Source organism: Entelurus aequoreus, linkage group LG09 (genome assembly GCF_033978785.1).
Source record: "Entelurus aequoreus isolate RoL-2023_Sb linkage group LG09, RoL_Eaeq_v1.1, whole genome shotgun sequence".
Lineage (NCBI taxonomy): Eukaryota > Metazoa > Chordata > Actinopteri > Syngnathiformes > Syngnathidae > Entelurus > Entelurus aequoreus.
The window spans coordinates 18,684,049-18,705,394 of NC_084739.1; the positions used below are offsets into that span (position 1 = coordinate 18,684,049).

A 21,346-nucleotide genomic window follows, 5' to 3' on the forward strand; every position below is an offset into this window, starting at 1 on the left:
TCATAGCTTACCAAAGTCGTACTAAAACATTTTGATAGATTTTTGAGTGCCGTGTGTAATGTTCTATATTTTCAATGGAACAGATAAAATGTTGGTGTTGTTTACTTGAGTCATATTGCCATCATAGTGCAGTCTACACGTATCTCTTATGTTTGACTGCCATCTACTGGTCACACTTATCATGTACCAAATAAAATTGCTTCGAGGTCGGTAAGCAAAATCAGAATTAATCCGTACAGTAGGCGCAACGGGTTATAAGGCGCACTGTCGAGTTTTGAGAAAACCATAAACCGGAAAATACGGTAAATTGATTTTTTACCAAATTTTGGTGTAAAATGAATAACACATGTAAAACAAACATAAATTATAACATGTGTATAGTACTTATATGGCTTTATTTATACACTTAGCATATACATAGATGCATTTAAAATAAAACATTTTTAATTTGTTTTGTTGGGGTGATAGCCTTTTGTCAAAACTGGCTCAGAGAGCTCCGGGTCGTAGGTCTCTACCAGGTGGCTGTGGTGGTGATATACTGGCTGATGCTACGGACAAAAAAATGTCTGCCTTTGACCAATCAGCCTTTTCATATCAAGCCATCAAAGAATGGAATGGTCTTCCAGACAATCTAAAGAACAACTGTAGTTTTCACAGCTTCTCACAAGCAGTCAAAGACCGGCTTTTAGACCACCAGTCCTGCTCACATTAGCAATACAAGGCAGGTAGTTGACCATCAGATGATACCCTGGCGGGAGTAGTCTAATGGCCATCTGAGTACCATTCCAATCTTGTAACATTGCACATTTTTTATTTATTTATGCAATATCAAAGGAGTATATGGCTTTTGAGTGATACCCTTATGGCTATCATCTGATGGCTACTGCACTGTATGTGGACTTTGATAAAAACTGATGCACTTTATATACCGTAATTTCCGGACTATAAGCCGCTACTTTTTCCCCTCGTTCTGGTCCCTGCGGCTTATACAAGGGTGCGGCTTATTTACGGCCTGTTCTTCTCCGACACCGACAAAGAGGATTTCGGTGGTTTTAGTACGCAGGAGGAAGACGATGACACAATGATTAAAGACTGACTTTTCATATACCGGTAGGCTGGTTATTTTGATAACGTACAGGCGAGCACTTTGTATTACTTTGCACCGTTGTATTATTTGTACTCTGCACGAATGCTGTTCGCCATGTCAAAGATGTGAAAGTTTGATTGAATGATTGAAAGATTTATTGTTAATAAATGGGACGCTTTGCGTTCCCAAACAGTCATCTCTGTCCCGACAATCCCCTCCGTGGTAGCAGGAACCCCTATATACTACGGTAATTACACATCAAAACCCTGCGGCTTATAGTCGGGTGCGGCTTATATATGGAGCAATCTGTATTTTCCCCTAAATTTAGCTGGTGCGGCTTATAGTCAGGTGCGGCTTATAGTCAGGTGCGGCTTATACTCCGGAAATTACGGTACTTCCGCACTTTAAATGAAGCTGCTAAAATACTGTAACTTGACCGCCCCCTGATTTGTAATTCCCATTCCCTCTATGTATTGTACTGTAATTTTTATATTGTTGTGTATTTTCAACCCTGTGTAATTTTATTGTGGATGTTCGATGCGCCATAAAAGGACTACAGATGGAAATTAGCATGGTGCTAAATCTGGTGCAGCCATCGTCTTAACGTAACTGCACGTTGTCCTTCCAATAAACAAATAGAAATCAACTTAGGAGCAGGATCAGTTGCAAGACTTGACACACTTTGGCGGCGTCATGAGCAGAGTCCCTTGCTGGCCTTTCCTTCAACTCCATTAGCTGCACTGTTGGATGCTTAGTCCAGGGTCTAACACTTTAACATGTCTCCAAATCTAACTCCTTTTTCCTGCTGTCACTCATCTCCTCCTCTCACTCGCTCCTCTCTCTCCCTCCTGTTTGTGTGCTCTGCTGTGTGTGTGTGTGCGTGTGCTCCACGCGAGTGTGTGTGACCTCTCCCCTCAGCCCTTCCTACTTCCTCATTGTGATCACACAGCCACACCTGTTGGCCAATGCACCATCGGTGTGTGAATGTGTGTGTTAATGGTTAATGTGGAAATAGTGTCAAAGCGCGTTGAGTACCTAGAACAGTGACGTCAAAGAATTATCTATGGCCCCCGGGATGATTTTTGATTAGTATTAGAACCGGCTGCCTGCTGCTGTTTTGCACGCACCAATACTCCATCAGTGTTGGGTGCTAGGAATTTTCAAAATGGTGTTGTGCATGCATGCGCCCTAAAGAAACTTAACTAAATCAGCAGAGGACAGAGCAAAATGTTATGTTTTATGTGTATTGTATATTCCTAAAACGAAAGTGTAAGCTACCATTGTTTGCGTCAATCATGTGAACTTCCACACGCTGTATTCCCTTTGCGCACTCTTGGCATTCTCTCGATGAGCTTCAAGCACACCTGTGAAGTCAATCAATCAATCAATCGATGTTTATTTATATAGCCCTAAATCACAAGTGTCTCAAAGGGCTGCACAAGCCACAACGACATCCTCTGTACAGAGCCCACATTCGGGCAAGGAAAAACTCACCCCAGTGGGACGTCGATGTGAATGACTATGAGAAACCTTGGAGAGGACCGCATATGTGGGTAACCCCCCCCCCTCCTCTAGGGGAGACCGAAAGCAATGGATGTCGAGTGGGTCTGACATAATATTGTGAAAACAATTTCAGGTGACTACCTCTTGAAGTTCATGTTTTCAGTTATTTCACCTTTTTTTGTCAAGTACATAACTCCACTTGTGTTCATTCATAGTTTTGATGCCTTCAGTGACAATCTACAATGTAAATAGTCTTGAAAATAAAGAAAATGCATTGAATGAGAAGGTGTGTCCTAACCTTTGGCCTGTACTGTATATATACGTTAGGTCAGGAAAAAACTCAGAGGCTATTTCATCCCTACAAGCCTGTTTCGCAGATTTCCCTGCTCTTCAGGGGAGTTTCTCAGAGCAGGGAAACCTGCAAAACAGGCTTGTAGGGATGAAATAGCCTCTGTGTTTTTTCCTAACCTAACGTATATACCGCTCTACCCTGTATAACGGATAAAACACAGTAACCCTGTTTTACATATATATATATATATATATAGATATATATATATATATACAGTATATATATATATATATATATATATATATATATATATATATATATATATATATATATATATATATATATATATATCTATATATATATATATATATATATAGATATATATATCTATATATATATATATATATATATATATATATATATATATATATATATCTATCTATATATATATATATATATATATATATATAGATAGATATATATATATAGATATATATATATATATCTATATATATATATATATATATCTATATATATATAGATATATATATATATATATATCTATATATATATATATATATATATATATATATATATATATATATATATATATATATATATATATTCCTTGCGCACTAATTGACTGAAAGAGCGCGCACTTTGCCGATGATGTCACGTTATCGATGGGAAAATGCATTTTTAGACAATATGATTTGCCTGAGCGGCTAGGAAACACCGAGAGTAACAAGCGGTATGAAATGGATTACAAAGGACAGATAAAAAAAAATATATACACTACCGTTCAAAAGTTTGGGGTCACCCAAACAATTTTGTGAAATAGCCTTCTTTTCTAAGAACAAGAATAGACTGTCGAGTTTCAGATGAAAGTTCTCTTTTTCTGGCCATTTTGAGCGTTTGATTGACCCCACAAATGTGATGCTCCAGAAACTCAATATGCTCAAAGGAAGGTCAGTTTTGTAGCTTCTGTAACGAGCTAAACTGTTTTCAGATGTGTGAACATGATTGCACAAGGGTTTTCTAATCATCAATTAGCCTTCTGAGCCAATGAGCAAACACATTGTACCATTAGAACACTGGAGTGATAGTTGCTGGAAATTGGCCTCTATACATCTATGTAGATATTGCACCAAAAACCAGACATTTGCAGCTAGAATAGTCATTTACCACATTAGCAATGTATAGAGTGTATTTCTTTAAAGTTAAGACTAGTTTAAAGTTATCTTCATTGAAAAGTACAGTGCTTTTCCTTAAAAAATAAGGACATTTCAATGTGACCCCAAACTTTTGAACGTAGTGTATAATAAAATTTTTTTTTAAAAAAAATAAATATTTTTTTAAACTTGGGACTTCCCACGGGCCGGATTTTGGACGCTGGCGGGTCGTATCTGTAGTTTGGGGACCCCTGGTCTATATGCTTGTTGTCAGCTAATATACAATGTGAACTATCTCAGGCAGTAATTGTCTACAAAATTAATATTCTTGTTTAAACAGTGATTAAAATGAAAATGCACATGTAGAATATACAGTGAATGCAATGTTGTTTAAAATGACTACTTACTTGTGGAGTAACAATGTCTACACGAGGAGTGTAGAAGAGAGAGCTGCTGTTTTCGATGGGTATTTTATCCGAGGAAAATATTTGAAACATTTGCCTTTGTGCACATGGTGTGGGTCGCGGTGGGTTGGCGAAAACGATAGAACCCTGGCTCTCTCCATCGTGAGCCGGCTCCCGTCGATCACTTAAAAGAGTTTGCAACCAACCCGTCACTACGGCAGATGTGTTTTACTGTATCAGTTTGCACGTACTTATCAGAAGTGCCAAATAAAACGCTATATAGTGCTCACAAAACGGTGATGAGAGTTGATAAATCACACTGCGCGTGCTGTATAATTATATTTGCATATTCTCCTCCCAGCATTGTGGCCGTCTTGATGATCAGCACATATTTTTCATAATAACCAAGACAGATGCAAAATGACTATGCTCACTTAACAGAAGCGTTTAGTAGATCAGTGTGGTATCAAGTTTGCACATGTTTTAGTACGCGCAAACCTTTAGTAAATCATGCCCTTTGAGTGATGCTATCAATCGATGAGAAGAATTTGTGTAACTAATTAAAACTGTATGATAAGTAGCTAACTCAAATATTATTATAGTAATAGTAATATCTAATGCTAGTTCCTCCTTTCTAAGAGTTTGACCTTTGCGCTACATTTAAAACACTTGGGATTACATGGAGTCAGCATTTTAACTGATTAGAAGCAACCAAAACACAATTTCTTCAAAATAAAACAACATTTCTTCAAAACATAATCATCAGTGTTCTCCTAATCCAGGCGTCGGCAACCCAAAATGTTGAAAGAGCCATATTGGACCAAAAATACAACAAAAAAAATCAGTCTGGAGCCGCAAAACAATGTAAAGCCTTATGTAAGTGTTATAATGAAGGCAACACATGATGTAAGTGTCTATATAAGCTATATTAGCCTACTATCAAAATGACTGTGTCGCAGGCTTATGCAAATCTTCATTGACAGAAAGGTTGAAATGTAATATTTATTCTAAACGTTTTACAACATTGGAAAACATTACTAAAACGGAGGCTTTTCAAAGGGTGTGATAACTCCTGGAAATGGTAAATATGTGTGTGTTCAAGAAATGGAAACTACAAATAAAATTACCTCAAATGTACTTAAAATACGAGGCATAATGATGCATACAGCTAGCATAAATAGCATGTTAGCATCGATTAGCTTGCAGTCATGCAGTGACCAAATATGCCTGATTAGCCCTCCACACAAGTCAGTAACATCAACAAAGCTCACTTTTGTGGATTCAGGCACAGCATGAAACGTTTGATGGACAAATAGAGACAAAGAAGGTGTGGCATAAAACACGTCTTTCTGTGGCAGCATCAAGGAAAGTTGTACATGTAAACAAACCACGGTGCGTTCAAGGACTTCCGAAATACTCTCATCAGTGAAGCATGTTTAATGTAAACAGTGGGACTTCTAACAATTAGGAAGTTTTGTGTCATGTTTGCCCTCCTACAGAAACCATATTAAAACAAAACTATTTTTTTTCTCCTCATCTTTTTCCATTTTCGCACATTTTTGAAAAAGCTCCAGGGAGCCACTAGGGCGGCGCTAAAGAGCCGCTTGTTGCTAGAAAGCCGCCCAGTTTGTATCATTACAGTTCAAAACTACATAGAGTTCATTTAAGCTTATATTTGCTACAATGTTTGAACAATTTGTACTGGGAAGTCAGACGTTTTAAAAGCGTTTGGAAGTGAAGGTCGCCATTCGCTTTGACCTAATTGTGTGTGTCAGCATTTGAAATTCTATGAAGAAATGACATGCATTAAGCAACACGTGTTCAACAACGCACCACTTAGCCATTGACAGCAGGACGTTTTTAATGCAAGTGACGCCAAAAAACGACAATGAAATATTCCACGCATAGCTCAATGGCAGCAGATAATAAGGCAGATTGCAACATTCTTGTATGAGTGGCATAATGCAGCCCGCATGCAGAAGTTGTAGAACATTCTGTACGAGCACCAAGGCCGAAATAATGGCGTGTCTGTGAAATGATCCCATCCATCCTGTTCTCTATCTTCGCCCTGATATTGCTGATTTCAGATGGAAAACAGTCTCCTCCGCATGATGTGCTTTGACATTTCAGATAACACCAGAATTGCTCTCCTGCACACAAAGGAGACTCCAACATACTCATTTTCTTTTTTTATCTAACCGATCCGATATTGAGTAAAACAGAGTTGAGACCAATATTTTAGCAAAGCAACATTAAATGGGTTATACTTGTATCGCACTTTTCTACCTTCAAGGTACTCAACGCGCTTTGACCCTAATTCCACAGTCACCCATTCACACACTGATGGCACGGCCGCTCTACCAACCGAGCCACACCGTCCCACGTCTTCAACATGTCAGCAAAATAAACACCATATCAGTTGTCAAATAAAACTCTATAATGAGTTGTACCTTACATAATGTAATTATAGTCACTGTGTTTATTTACATACTAAGAAGGTTGGGCGTTAACTGGATGCTAGGCTATTATTTCCAAAAAGTTATTATAAAATATTGCGGTTTCACCACATTTTCTTTTCTTAGAGCATATTCTACAATTTTTTTGGACGTAACAATTGCCAGATCCAATATCAATACTACAGTACTATTGGCCATCAGGGGAGACCAAACCAATCAGAGAGCATGCTGTTCAGTATCATGGCCACTGATTGGCTTAGCCTCAGGCAGCATTACTATGTTGGATTAAAAAGTACAAATGTGACTATAGGGTGTTATTTCACGTCGAGAGGGAATGCAAAATATCAAAAACATGTGATTTATAATTAACGATTCTTACTTCGCGGAAATTCATGTATCGTGGTCATGACCGGAACCATTTAACAGCGATAAACGGTGGACAACTGTATAAAGTACAACTTAATTTTTGAAAAATAGAATAATGTTTTGGAGTTAATGAGAACAATGAAATTCCCTTTCTTTGACCACATGTTCATTTAATAACAAATATTTTGCACAACACAGCAACAGAACCAGTGACGTGCGGTGAGGTTCATGGCTGGTGAGGCACTGACTTCATCACAGTCAGGTTTACAAACATATGAACCCTAAAGAGTATCTTATTCACCATTTGATTGGCAGCAGTTAACGGGTTGTGTTTAAAAGCTCATACCAGCATTCTTCCCTGCTTGGCACTCAGCATCAAGGGTTGGAATTGGGGGTTAAATCCCCAAAAATGATTCCCGGGCGCAGCACCGCTGCTGCCCACTGCTCCCCTCACCTCCCAGGAGGTGATCAAGGGATGGGTCAAATGCAGAGGACAGATTTCACCACACCTAGTGTGTGACAATCATTGGTACTTTAACTTAACTTTAACTTTACACATACAAACTGTAGCACACAAAAAAGCATGTTTAATAAAAAAAACATTGTTATGGTCTTACCTTTATGTAATATATTGGGTTGGAGGCAATAACCAGGCGAGGTGATGAAGTACGTCTCTTTACTGTAGACTTCAGAACAGACTCAGCACACTTGACGTCAGGTGCGCAACACCACGTAAATCGATGGCCAACCAAAAATTAACCCCAGTATTCTATAGCCAACATTAAACAGGAGATGGCAACAGACAAACATAGATCGCTCTATTACATTCCTCCTCTTTTAGAAATGTACAAGTTACTCAAAAGAAATAAACAACCCAACCAAAAATGCAGTAGCTCAATAAGAAGCCAAAAAGTGCAAAAACAATAATGTTCGTGTTGGAGGAGTTGTGAATGAATAAAATATGAAATCCGTGCTGCAGTGTGAGAGTTCTTACTAGTATCAGGTACCTGAAATTTGATCATTAATAACTACTTCCTAAAGTCTTCCTCAGGTTACTACATACATTTTTATTACAAAACTTATTCTGATGCCACGACCTAAAGGAAGATGTTACCAATGCATAAATGGTAAACAGTGTGCAGTGTTTATGGACTAAACTAAAGAATTTGACACAATTAATCACAATATTTTTATCGAAAAATTAGAACGATATGGCATCAGAGGGTCGGTCTTGAACTGGGTAAGAAGCTACTTAACCAACAAAAAGCAATACGTGAAGCTAGGCAAAAACACGTCTACGGCTCTACACATATCTTGCGGCGTACCCCAGAGATCAATACTAGGACCCAAATTGTTCAATTTTAATATAAATGACATTTGTAAAGTTAAAGCCAATTTTAACCTGCTACCTAAGAATGCATAACAATTACTTTCCACAAAAGAGGAGAGATGTATCCTTTGGGAAAATGTATCCTAACACATTTGTATCTGTATAACTCTTAAAATCTTTATCATATGTGGAATTAAATTATAGAATGTATTAAGAAAATAAGTCACACAATGTACTAATATATCCAGTTTAAGAAACTGCTCAAAGGCAAGGCACTCACAAAGTACAAGGAATAAGACTCATCTTGAACCTTATTGAACAATTCGATCAGATTTGTCATCTCATTATGTGAATCACAACTTATAAACAAACGATTTACACAATATAACTTTATTTATTATTCATTTAAATTGTTTGTGTTGTTGCAAGTTGAGCACAAGAAGTGAACAAATGTGTTAAAAATTGCAAAGGAATGCAAAAGAGGTAGGATTAAGTAGGCTCTGCTTCTTCTTACTCCTTTTCGGACATGTTGTAATTTGAAACTGGAAATATGTGATGTATCATATTGTAACTGTGTGCAGGTTTGAAATAAAATAAAACAACAAATCAAAACCATTACCATTCTTATGCAGAATAGGAGGTCTTCTTTGGGCTATTTTTAAGTAATTCTCCCTTCGACTTGTGAGAGTTCTGAACACGTTTTTTTGTTTGTAACCATAATTGAAGGTCAGGTTGAATAAAAACAACCGCCTGGTGCACTTTTGATCATAGCCCGTGTTGTGTTTGTGTTCTACTATACTATGCCAAAACACTTCAACCTTGTTCTTATTAAATGTACCTCCCACCTTGCAATTCTTGTGAAATAATGCTTGTTTGTATTTGGAAGAAAATTCAGACTCAAAAACACAAACCATTACTGTCATACTGCAGCACTACTTCAAACACTCCTGTGGCTCATTGGTTTTCTAATAGAGCCATAGTCCATAGGGGTGAGATACAGTATTTAAGGTACGGTGGAAATTGGTATGTGTCCCCTGAAATAGGCTTTTTTAACAATTGCACATAGTCACGGCATTAACCAGAAAGCATTTTGTACATAGTCCAGGGTAGCTATGAACCTAATTAGTCCAATTACTGACTGATTGAACGGTTCCTTCCCAGAAAATTAGGACTGCTCTGATTATGGAAGTTTCTGCTGCTTGACACAAATCGTTTTGTTATTCCAGTGATTTTCTAAGATGGAACTCCTGTAGAAACACAAGCACAAATCAAATGGCCATTAAGAGCTTATCACAACAACAAAAACAAATGAGCAAAACATGTCACCTCAAAATAACATCTATCTACTGAGTGACTGTGAGTGATTACATTGAATGTAAATATTGACAACTCCATGTGACTATTTGTTTTCTTTTCTCCTTTTTTTTTTCTCTTCTCTCGACAGAACATGAGAGTACGGACTGTGAAAGGCGAAGATTATCTGTGTCGGTCAGGCACAAAATTTCATGGGGCAATGGAGCAGAAGTTCATCTTAGTGGACTGTCATACAGTGATTTTTGGCTCCTACAGGTAAATACAACTGTCACAAGCCACTTTGGAATGGCCCTCATTTATGATTCATGTTTGGAGTGAGTCATTTCATAAATCTTTCAGTGTGAATAACAGATATAAATAGCTAGATCTTGAGTAAAATAATATATATTTTTTTTAACTTTTTCCAAATACACATCATTAATTACATCCTTGACAAGGCTTAGCCGTGTGTTCTATCAAATGATGAAGTACGAGTCTGTTGATCTTTTATTTCTTGTGATGCATCAATATTAAGTTACATTTTTTTAAATGAGCAGATTAGCATAGACCAGGGGTGTCGGGCCCACGAAATGAGTATAAAAATGAGCCGACATTTTTGAATGAAAGAAACTGCGGTTCTAAATGTGTCCACTAGATGTCGCAATAGCAATCCTTTGTATCTTTGTAGATGATGCTACATATGTAAAAACAAATAAACCTACATGATGTTAGTGCACCAGTCGAGGAAAATGAGCAAACTACATAAATAACGTCCTGTAATTTGATTTTAATATCATTTTTTTATCTTTATAGATTGAAAATGAACACCAATGAGTTGACTGATGAACATTATCACATCATTTATTCAGAAAGTATAAATAAGGACAAATAAAGATAGAATACCATTAACCGCAACATGTAAGTATAAATCAACAACAACAACAACATTATGATTTGTACATTTTCAGAATGTGCTTGTTCTATTTTTAACAAAGAAAACAATCTGAAGTTGCCTTTATTTTTAAGTTATCATGCCATGATTTTACCAGTCCGGCCCACTGGGGAGTAGATTTTTCTCCATGTGGACACCGATCTAAAATGAGTTTGACACCCCTGGTATAGACGTTTGGGCAACTACTAGTAGTGGCACGTAACCAGCCATCAGATCACTGATCTCTCTGATGGCTGGCTTCATGTTGTACAGTGCATCTGGAAAGTATTGAAGTGTGAAGTGAATTATATTTATATAGCCCTTTTCTCTAGTGACTTAAGGCGCTTTCACATAGCGAAACCCAATATCTAAGTTACATTTAAGCCGGTGTGGGTGGCACTGGGAGCAGGTGGGTAAAGTGTCTTGCCCAAGGGCACGACAGCAGTGACTTTACCAACCGAGCTATGCCAGCACTTTACTTTTTCCACATTTTGTTATGTTACAGCCAACTTTGTGGGGTCAAATAAAAAAAAAGACTTGAGGTATTGAAAAAAAGTATTGAGCAAAGGGTGCGAATACTTGTGATTTTTTTTTTTTTCAATAACTTTAAACTGTTCACATTGTCATTACGGGGTACTGTGTGTATAATTTTGAGGACAAAAATGAATTAATTCCATTTTGGAATAAGGCTGTAACATACGAAAATTCAGAAACAGCGAAGCGCTGTGAATACTTTCCAAATGCACTGCATTCTACAGTACAAACACTTTCTTTAGAATAAAAAAAAAGTCTAATGATTTAAAAAGGCATGAATATAAATCAATTACTAAATATATCATGAAAAAGGTCATGAAAATATTTTTTAATTAATAGAATGCAGATGAGTTTTGTTCTTGTTCATGGTTTAATTATTAATGTAGAACTGTATAAATCAGCGGTTTTCAAAGTGTGGGGCAGAGCTCCTCGAAGACTTGTATGGCAGAAAAATAATATTTTTCAAATCTGTTAATAAGCGAGCTAACTTTACTTGTGCCTTTAGACTTGTTTTATGAATTATAATAGCATTGAGTGTATTTTAATCTAGATTACAGTATCGGTAGTCTGGAGGATCCTCCAAGCATCGTCGCCCGGTCACTATTTGTCACATCCAGAGTAATTTTTTAAAGTTAGAACTGGGTGGTAAAACCTCAAACATAAATTGCTCTGCACAAAATTGGTCAACTTGACAGTCATAGCTATTAGTCGTAGTTACTGGTTTCAAAGATGTAGCGCATCAAAAGAGGTAATCTCCACTTTGGCCGGACATTTAATAGTTTATAGCAGTCTCAAGTAGCTAAAGTGCTGAGCCGACTCCGAAGCTACTTCGAGCTGTGGAGTTGAAAATGAAGTCCATCAAAAGGTTGTTCTGCCAAAACGTAGTCTATTTAAGATAGTCACAGTGAAGATAGAGCAGCGCCAGATTAGCCGGCCGTTTATTGTTTTTTTAATAGGGTTCAAACCATTGGCGTTGTTAGGCCTATTTTAGGGGGGCTCAAGCCCCCCTAAAATATTCTTAAGCCCCCCTAAATAATTTGGTGTTTTATATATATATATATATATATATTTTTTTTTTACAAATACATGCCGACATATTCATTATAAAGTGGCCCGAATATGAGTTTAAATAAATAATCATATAACCTGTTATTATTCACTCAGTTTCCCCTCACTTCATAGCGTAAGGTAGAGAGCCCCTTTAGTGCGTCGGTATCCAATCCATTCCACTTGTTCATATAGAAAATGCCCACATAACTCTAATTCCAGTCCGCATTTTCTCTGCGACCTTCCTTGCGGTCCTGCAGGTGTACGAAGCACATTATATTCTTTTACAATGAGTGAAGCTGCACAAAACCTTGTGTGTGCAATTGTAAATAGTTTAGTTTTTAAGTTTTGTGTTTCTTGTAGAATCTATATAAAGTAATATACATTAGCCTATTGTTAAAATAATGAAAAAAACATCATTAAATATATTTGTTTTATTGTATTGTTACATTAATAGCTGTTGTATTATTATAGGATGGCTTGTTAAACATTTCATAGGATTTTCAGAGGGAGGAAAAACCAAGACATTTAATATAAAATGTAAAATGAATAAAAACATAAAAAGAAAAAGAAAAAAAATGGTTAAAAGCCATCGTCCCGGGGACCATTTCATTTCGTCCCGTGCATTTCTTTTAAATAATAATAATAACAATGAATAATTTCTAAGTCTTTGTTAGCCGTTTGTGAAGTTTTGGGCTTGTGCGTAACGTTCGCTCGCATCCTGTGCATGTCCTGGGGGCTAAGCCCCCCCTGTCCTTAAAAGCTGGTGACACCCCTGGTTCAAACTAACCCAAAAAAGAAAGTAGCGTTTATCGATATAATGTAATAAATAAGACAAATACTGCACTGTAATACCTTGGATACATAAATAAAAAATAACAGTTAATCTAGGCCAAAATCAATTTTGAAAAATTAGGGGGAAAAAAACGCCTTTGCGATGTAGTGAAGCTGCAAAATTTTAACCGCGATGTAGTGAGAGACAACCTATACTGTAATGATATTAATTACCCAAAATAACTGAATTACACAGGTGTTTTTTCTGATTGTATTTCTGCTGAAAGTTTCTGTCTATTATCTCACTGGATTGTGCAAGCAAACTACTGGAACACATTGTAAAGTCAGAAAATAATAATGGGATTTCTCCTCATTGATAAATTAATCACATTTTTGTCTGTTGGCAGCTTTACTTGGTCTTGTGGAAGGATCAATCTGAGCATGGTGCAAGTTATTACAGGCCATCTGGTGAAGTCCTACGATGAGGAGTTTAGAACGCTGTACGCAAGGTCCGCCGTGCCAGCTGAGCTGTGCCAACCAGAGGGTTCTCTCCACTCCAACGGTCTGCATGATATGCGAACCTGGCCAAAATATAATTCCCACTGCAGCCAAACGTTGGATCGTCGGGACCAGTTGAGGCACACGTTGGACTCCGTCTACCGGAAGACCTGCGAGAGGAATCAGTACGGACCTTTGATTGAGCATGACATTGGTTTGCAGAAGCACGTGTCTCAATTTCCGTCCACAGAGACGATTAACTTCTTAAAAAGGCACAGCTATGCCGGGGAGAGACAAGACGGATATATCCCACAGAATGTCCGAGCCAGAGCAAGCAACTGGAATATTACTCGTGAAACCGGAATTGGGACCAACCACTATCCATTGGATAATAATTATTTAGTGCCACACATGTACAGGAGTCAAAAAGTTCGTCAGTCATACAATGGCAATGACAAACACGTTCTGTCCGTACAGCAGAACATGCCCACGCTGGAAAAAACATCCAAGTCATTCATGCGCACATGGAGGATAGAGTCCTACCTGAAAAACCCAGATGTCCCATATGGAGAGTCTGACTATATGGATCCATTTGATCGAAGAATGAGGTCTTCCCTCACTTACAGGTCTGCTATGCCGGAGCAGATGGAGATCACCACACACATAAAACCCACATCCTCTGTAGGTAACCCGTCATCAGTACACAACGCTTTGCACTACTCTTCAATGCAGTGGAATCCGATCGACAGCAACAGATCAAACAATGACGAATTTATAATGAGGAGAAAAACCCAGCAGATGTTGGAGGACTATGGCGGAGGGACAAGCGCATACCCGTCTTCATACGCCAGTTTGGGTAGAGCACAACGTGGGCAGATCGCCACAAACCCTGACCTCCTGACAAACAGCTGGAACAAAAGGCACAGTGTGGCAGATTCCAGATCAAACTCGTCATACACACAGGACTCCTCAAGTGGTATGTATGGGGGTTTTGCTAGAATGCAAATAGATCGAGGCACAACTGGAATCAATCATGGAGGATACGTGTCAAATCTCAATGTGGACCAGAGATCTGTCTCTCAATACGATGTCAAGAGCAACAGCACTTCCAGTTGGCGGGAGCAGCCTGCTCGGACGGTGTCTGATGTAGCCCTGGATAGGAATGACGAGGATTTGACAGTTAAATCCAACAGAATGGGCTCTCAGCAATTTCTGAAGAAGAGCACAAATAAGATTAAGTCATTTTTGAACATACCAGACAAAAGAGAGAGCCAAACGAGAACAATAGAAACCCCAAGCGTGACGTCAGAGAGCAGCACAGACACTATAAAAGGTGAGGATGAGAGCGCCATCTCTGAAAGTGGGTTTAGAATTCACCCTAGCAACTCATCCAGCGGTTATCACAAGAACCACACGGCAGATGTAAAATATTCCGAACCACGATTCACCACTGAGGAGCAGCGGCCAGCGCAAATCTCTCGCTATGAAACACAAAGTAAGGCAGACATCCCTGACAAAAGCAACGACATACCAGGTTGGAATAAAGACAGGAAAACTGACCATCGGCTCTACAGCAGATTTGAGCCTTTCTGTTCAGTTGAAAAGAAGCAACCTATACGCTCTCCATTCACCTCTCTGGAGAAAACCAAAACTAAAAGTGAGGCAGTGACTGACCACAGTTTCCACCGACTGGGAAGGAGTCACCATGAAAATAAGATTGAGAAATTCTTTCATAAAATGGGAAACTTCATCCACAAGAACAAATAGCAGAGTTTGAAATGGTGTCTTGCCAAGGTGCAGGTCACGGAACATTTGTTTGCCTGGCAAACCTGTATTTTACTGTCACAAGTTGGTACCCAAACAGGTGATATTTACCATATTGTCACAGTGGGACCTAGATAGTTGAATACAACTCTGTTAAATTACTAATACATTTAAAATTAATGATTAAATCACTTTGAAGTCTATATATAATATAGACTTCAAAGTGATTTAATTCATCCTGTTCAAAACCGTTGCCATTATAAAACCTGTATTAACAATACAGGCAGTGTTATCAAACATTGTATAATAAACCCACAATAAAGTCAAACTACAGTAAATCCTGGGCCACAGAGTGCACCTGCTTATAAGCCGCGCCCACTTAATTTTTTATAGGTATTGGCCGCAGTCACAGGTGTACACATTAAAACATGGAATATTTACACGTGTTTATTCACGAGTTTGCCAAAAGACAGTGCCTGTAACATGACATACAGTAGTCTACCAGAGTGTGGCCTTCTCTTCAGTTCGGCCATTGGGGTCCGTTAGTGTTGGCGGATTTCTGTTCCGTTCGGCGGCTGTTTGCTTTTTTTGATGGCTTGGTTGATCGTCTTCAGCTTCAGGGCTGCGTTGAGTGCATTTCGTCGTGTCTTCTCCACGATGAATGTGAGCCCACAATGCACTAAATTGGCCGACTAAATGATTGTTAGAGTGCGTTTGATTTACTGTGAACAATTTCATTGGTCCACCGTGATCCGTTTGGCAAGTTCATTGGTCTGATGTGACGAGGCTACGTTTACTGGCTGCATGAGATGCTTTTGAAACCGTAAAATCTATGAATTAGCTCCAACATTGTATAAAATGCAGTGTTCATAGCGTGGGGGAAAAGCATTATAGTCCGGAAATCACAGTACTACCCCTTTGAACTGCAGGCTGCACACATAATGGAGAGCTGTGTGGTTGGTTTGTCAGCATATGGTTTAAAGCGAGTTTGTAATGTTTTTTTGTTGTGTAACTGATATCTTCATGGGCAAAATCCCGAAACAACCTAAGAGCTAAAGAAAAAACGAAACATATCCAGGAAAAAGTCGCACATGCTTATGCTTAATTTGATTCAGGCCTGTTGAACAAAAACTTTCAATAGAATCTCTATGGCTCTCTGAGGTTTTAAGCAAAAGGTCAAGGATGCAGAAAATGCAAACATGTCACACATGATTTTTTTATCTTTATTAACATAAAGTATGTCGGTAGATGTTTAGCTAGTTTTGGTAATCATTTCCCCTGACCAAAAGCAACACACCTATAGGTAAGGTTTATGATTAGCAAGGTCCAAAATAAATATATAGTAAGCCAGCGGATTTATTTTGGGGGGTTCTTCCATGTGCAGTGTCTAGGTCAATCTTCCCGAAGTCTGCTTATGCCATTGACAAATCAATTCATCTGAACACAGATATGATATATCGAATGACGCGGCAGGAGATTTTTGGCAAGATACTACGTCACTCTGCAGATACAGGTTCTAGTTCTTTTGTTGTATTGTATTTGTACAGTACCACTGTGTTTGGATTAAGAAGGCTTCCAGCAAACACTGTTTACATTCGGGCTCTTCCAATTGTGTTGTGCACTGGTGCACCTGACTGTACTGTATGTTTACCTGCTGGACCATGGCAGACCTCGAGAAAACCCACAACTTAAATGATATCATTAGAGCAGTACATATGTCAGACTGAGATGTCATTTAAATAGTACTTGTGTCAAAGTGCCATGAGTCTTATAGACAAGTCTATTTACATTCCAAAGCACTTATGAGTGACAAAGGGTTGCTACGATTAAGAGTCGGTCACCATGGTTTCTGTACATTTTTGTAAATATCACATATTTTTAACACTGTATTTCTTTGCATTGCAAATGTTGGGACTGTACATGTTTTATTGGACTCCAGACATACACAAATGTGTGTGTTGTTTAATTTTGTAAGTAGAACATGTGTACATGGTAAGTGTTGCTAAAAAATCCACATTCTGTATGTAGGTGTACATGTACATTTACATAAGCTTATATGTTTCGCCGATAGTTTAATTTCTGATGCGTGTCAGCATTAAACATATTGCATGAAGTACCAAAGTGAAAATGTTGTGGATATTACAATGTACAGTATATACAGTACAGTAAAACCTGGGCATTTGCCTCGCCCCAACTAAGGTTCATCAACATTGGATAGGGAAAATTCAAATCCATGTGTGGATTAAATGGACAATGATTCTAAATTTGCAAATGAATTTGTTGTGCATGTACATACGCTCCTTATATCTTTTGCCTACTGCACGTATGTAAGGCCATGTGTGTGATAAACCATGATGTTCGCTTCAGAGATGAAGAGAGTCATTGGAGCTGGGAATAATTAATGTGTTGCAAAGTTCACTTTTATTGCAAATATTGTTTCGAAATCAGAGAAGAAGGAATTCACGAAGGTGGGCTGTACCCGCTCTGAGCAAGTCGTATACACACAGGAATTAATGTTCTAAAAGCCAACCAATCACAGCCATTACATTGTGATGCGAGGTATGATTTCTTTCCAGAGGAGCACACTCAAGCCTTTGGAGGAGGGAGGAGTGCGCTTACATAAGATGTATAAACCAAGGCTTGGTTTTGAGGCTTTAACACAAACAAATTATGCTAAAAAAGATTAAAACCAGTGCCTCGCTCTGCCACTTTCTCATCTCAAAACACATTTCAGCTCACCCTCGCATTACTCCTGGTGCTGTGGTTGTGTAAGCACAGGTCTTGTATATGTGCTTTAGTTACACCTTTGAACATGCACATTTTGTTTTGCTGTTGTTTTGGGAGATTTTGAATAAATAAATGATGTTTTTGCTAAGCTTTTTTTTACATTTCTTATACATCAATTACTCTGACCAAAATATATATGTATATTATTCATTTCAAGCAGAATTGAGTTCAGTCAGTTAGCCAATATTTTACGGCTTTTATGTGGCCCCTTGAGAAAATAATTTTAGATTAAGGAACTTTAAGTTCCTGGAGTCTTTAGTTTATGTAGAACTGTGATCTGCTGAATATTTTTACTTATTTAAACCCAGTGTTGGGACTAACGCGTTACTAAGTAACGCGTTACTAAGTAACGCGTTACTGTAACACCGTTAGTTTCTGCGGTAACTAGTAATCTAACGCGTTATTTTTTTATATACAGTAACTCAGTTACCGTTACTGCATGATGCGTTACTGCGTTATTTTACGTTATTTGTATGTAGTATCGGCTAGAAACTGAAGATCTGAGTGTGTTTTATTGGAGCGCTCCGGTGGAAAAGAAGAGGCGTGCTTTCCCCCACCCACAGAAAGCACGCCTCCCCGCAGGGGAGACGTTCCTCCAGAGCCGTACTTCGGGTCTAACAACCTTCACTTTACCCGGAAGAGGGTCTTTACAGCTGAGGGTGAATGACGAGCCCGGCGGTTTGTTGCAACTTTGTGACTTTATTGCACGCAGCCATCCACCAAGCTAGAGCACCTACACACACTCACTGTCGCCGCTCCCTCACCTCTCTCGCCCACTCACTCACTGACGTCACTCACCTCTCATGCTGTCATATCTTAAAGGGCCACACACACACACACACATACGCTACTCTCATAACAACTAACAAGACATCATGGCGAAGCCAGAAGTCGAGTTTTTTAACATGGAGACATTCTCAATACTTTTCTTTTGTCGAGCACAAAGAAAACAACATTTTAGTTAAATGTAAGTTGTGTCTTGGATCAAAGATCCTATCTACTTAGAGTTAAAGTTAAAGTGCCATTATGTTGCAGCTATTTAAAATAGTTTTGTCAATTTTTTCTGGCCTGAAATAAATTGGCCCTTTGAAACATGTCTTTGTCTTTGTGTGTTGTATGTAGACCACATTGCTTTCTGAGTTCAGTGATGCAAATGCATGTCAAGTTGATCAACAGATTGTATTATTCTCCAGTGCAATAACAGTACTGAAATGAAGGCTAAAAGGGCATTAATGGGAGCCATAAAAAAAGGGTGGAAAAAAGAAGTAACTAAATAGTTACTTTTCACAGTAACGCATTACTTTTTGGTGTAAGTAACTGAGTTAGTAACTGAGTTACTTTTGAAATAAAGTAACTAGTAATTGTAACTAGTTACTGGTTTTCAGTAACTAACCCAACACTGTTTAAACCCCATTTCACAGTTCAGGGAAGTTTATAAAAATTACATATTGGAGATTATTACAGTATCTATGTTGATGCCATGTAAATAAACAGAAAATATTACACAAGATTTATTCCACTGAAGTTTAAAAAACAAAGGGCCCGATGTGCTGAGATGCAAATATCAGGTGCTAAACAGCGTGTGCAAACTATAAAGTTGTGTGTACTATTCGTGGCCGCGTTGCGTGTGCTCTACTAAGACTGCGTGTGCAATTGACAAATGGTCTAGATCGCTTTATTTAAATGAGGATTTTGCATGTACTATAGGCAGAGGTGGGTAGTAACGCGCTACATTTACTCCGTTACATCTACTTGAGTAACTTTTGGGATACATTGTACTTCTAAGAGTAGTTTTAATGCAACATACTTTTACTTTTACTTGAGTATATCTATAGAGAAGAAACGCTACTTTTACTCCGCTCCATTTATCTACATTCAGCTCGCTACTGATTTTTATCGATCTGTTAATGCACGCTTTGTTTGTTTTGGTTTGTTAGACAGACCTTCAAAGTAGGATCTATCGCATGCCTGCGTTTCACCAATCAAATGCAGTCACTGGTGACGTTTGACTCCGTTTCACCATTCAAACAGAGCCAGGCGGTCACATGATTAACTGCACATAAAGTTTCAGCGGCAAACAACAACAATGGCAGAGACAACAACGAACTCAAACACCCCTGGCCTCACATAAAATCTCTGTTCACGCTTCGGACAACCAAAAAAACTGTTATGTAATGCGTTGTCATATGTGTCTCCCCAAACAAGTGGACATTTCAGCTTACATGAACTCAACATCAAATTTGAGGAAGCACATCGCTGTCACCGTAGGCTGATGTTAGATTCCCTGCTATGAATCACTGTCAAATGTACATCGTGTGGGGACATTTATTAACGCACTGCAGCCTCATAGACAGACAGACAGAGACACACACACACACACGCACAGTCGCACACACACTCACGCATGCATACAAACACCAATCAGAAGTGCACAGTGTGTTCCCAGGTGCAGCCCACACCTATCAGTTTATGGTTTGCGTAAAGACTAACTTGTTATTTTCCTTTGTAATCTCTGCCTACTGAGCCTATGGTGCTGTTAAGTTATTGTGGCTCAATTTGCCTTCATTTTTTTAATTTTAATGTATTATTTGTTACCGTCATCATTAAACGAACAGGTTACTCATCAGTTACTCAGTACTTGAGTAGTTTTCTCACAACATACTTTTGACTTTTACTCAAGTAAATTTTTGGGTGACTACTCCTTACTTTTACTTGAGTAATAAATCTCTAAAGTAACAGTACTCTTACTTGAGTACAATTTCTGGCTACTCTACCCACCTCTGACTATACGGGACTTTCATCATAGGGAGACAATCAATCATTTACTGCACATTCATGTTATCATGCCCCCACCTGTCGCATTTTGCTTTGTTTTGAAACAAGCAGCAGACAGTGGTGCATCTACAATGGCATTGTATTAAAAACGACTTGAGGCTGTAATTGCTGCCAAAGGTGCATCAACAAAGCATTGAGCTTTGGCTGTGAATACGTATGTATGTGTGATTTTTTTATTTAGTTATTTTTAATAAATTAGCGAAATTGAAAAAAAATAAAATTTCATATTGTCATTATGGGGAATTGTGTGTAGAATTTTGAGGACAAAAATGA

At 38.3% G+C, this 21,346-nt stretch overlaps 1 protein-coding gene and 2 long non-coding RNA genes across 4 annotated transcripts in view; 2 read left to right on the forward strand and 1 right to left on the reverse strand.

Moving 5' to 3' along the window:
- The window catches only part of fam83b (family with sequence similarity 83 member B), a 41,943-nt gene extending 23,633 nt beyond the window's left edge, over positions 1–18,310 (forward strand). For both annotated transcript variants that reach the window (XM_062058274.1, XM_062058273.1), the window contains exons 4-5: positions 10,055–10,179; positions 13,597–18,310. In XM_062058274.1, coding sequence (XP_061914258.1) covers positions 10,055–10,179; positions 13,597–15,454 — 1,983 coding nt within the window. In that variant the 3' untranslated portion in view covers positions 15,455–18,310. The remainder of the gene's footprint in view (positions 1–10,054; positions 10,180–13,596) is intronic.
- LOC133657233 (uncharacterized) overlaps positions 1–21,346 on the forward strand; it is a 972,718-nt gene that overhangs the window by 57,843 nt on the left and 893,529 nt on the right. The gene's annotated exons all lie outside the window — the stretch shown is intronic.
- Positions 9,684–14,413, reverse strand: LOC133657226 (uncharacterized). The gene is made up of 3 exons (XR_009827238.1): positions 14,231–14,413; positions 13,579–13,857; positions 9,684–9,857 (listed from the first exon to the last, which is right to left on the reverse strand). It is a non-coding gene; the product is annotated as an uncharacterized LOC133657226 (long non-coding RNA).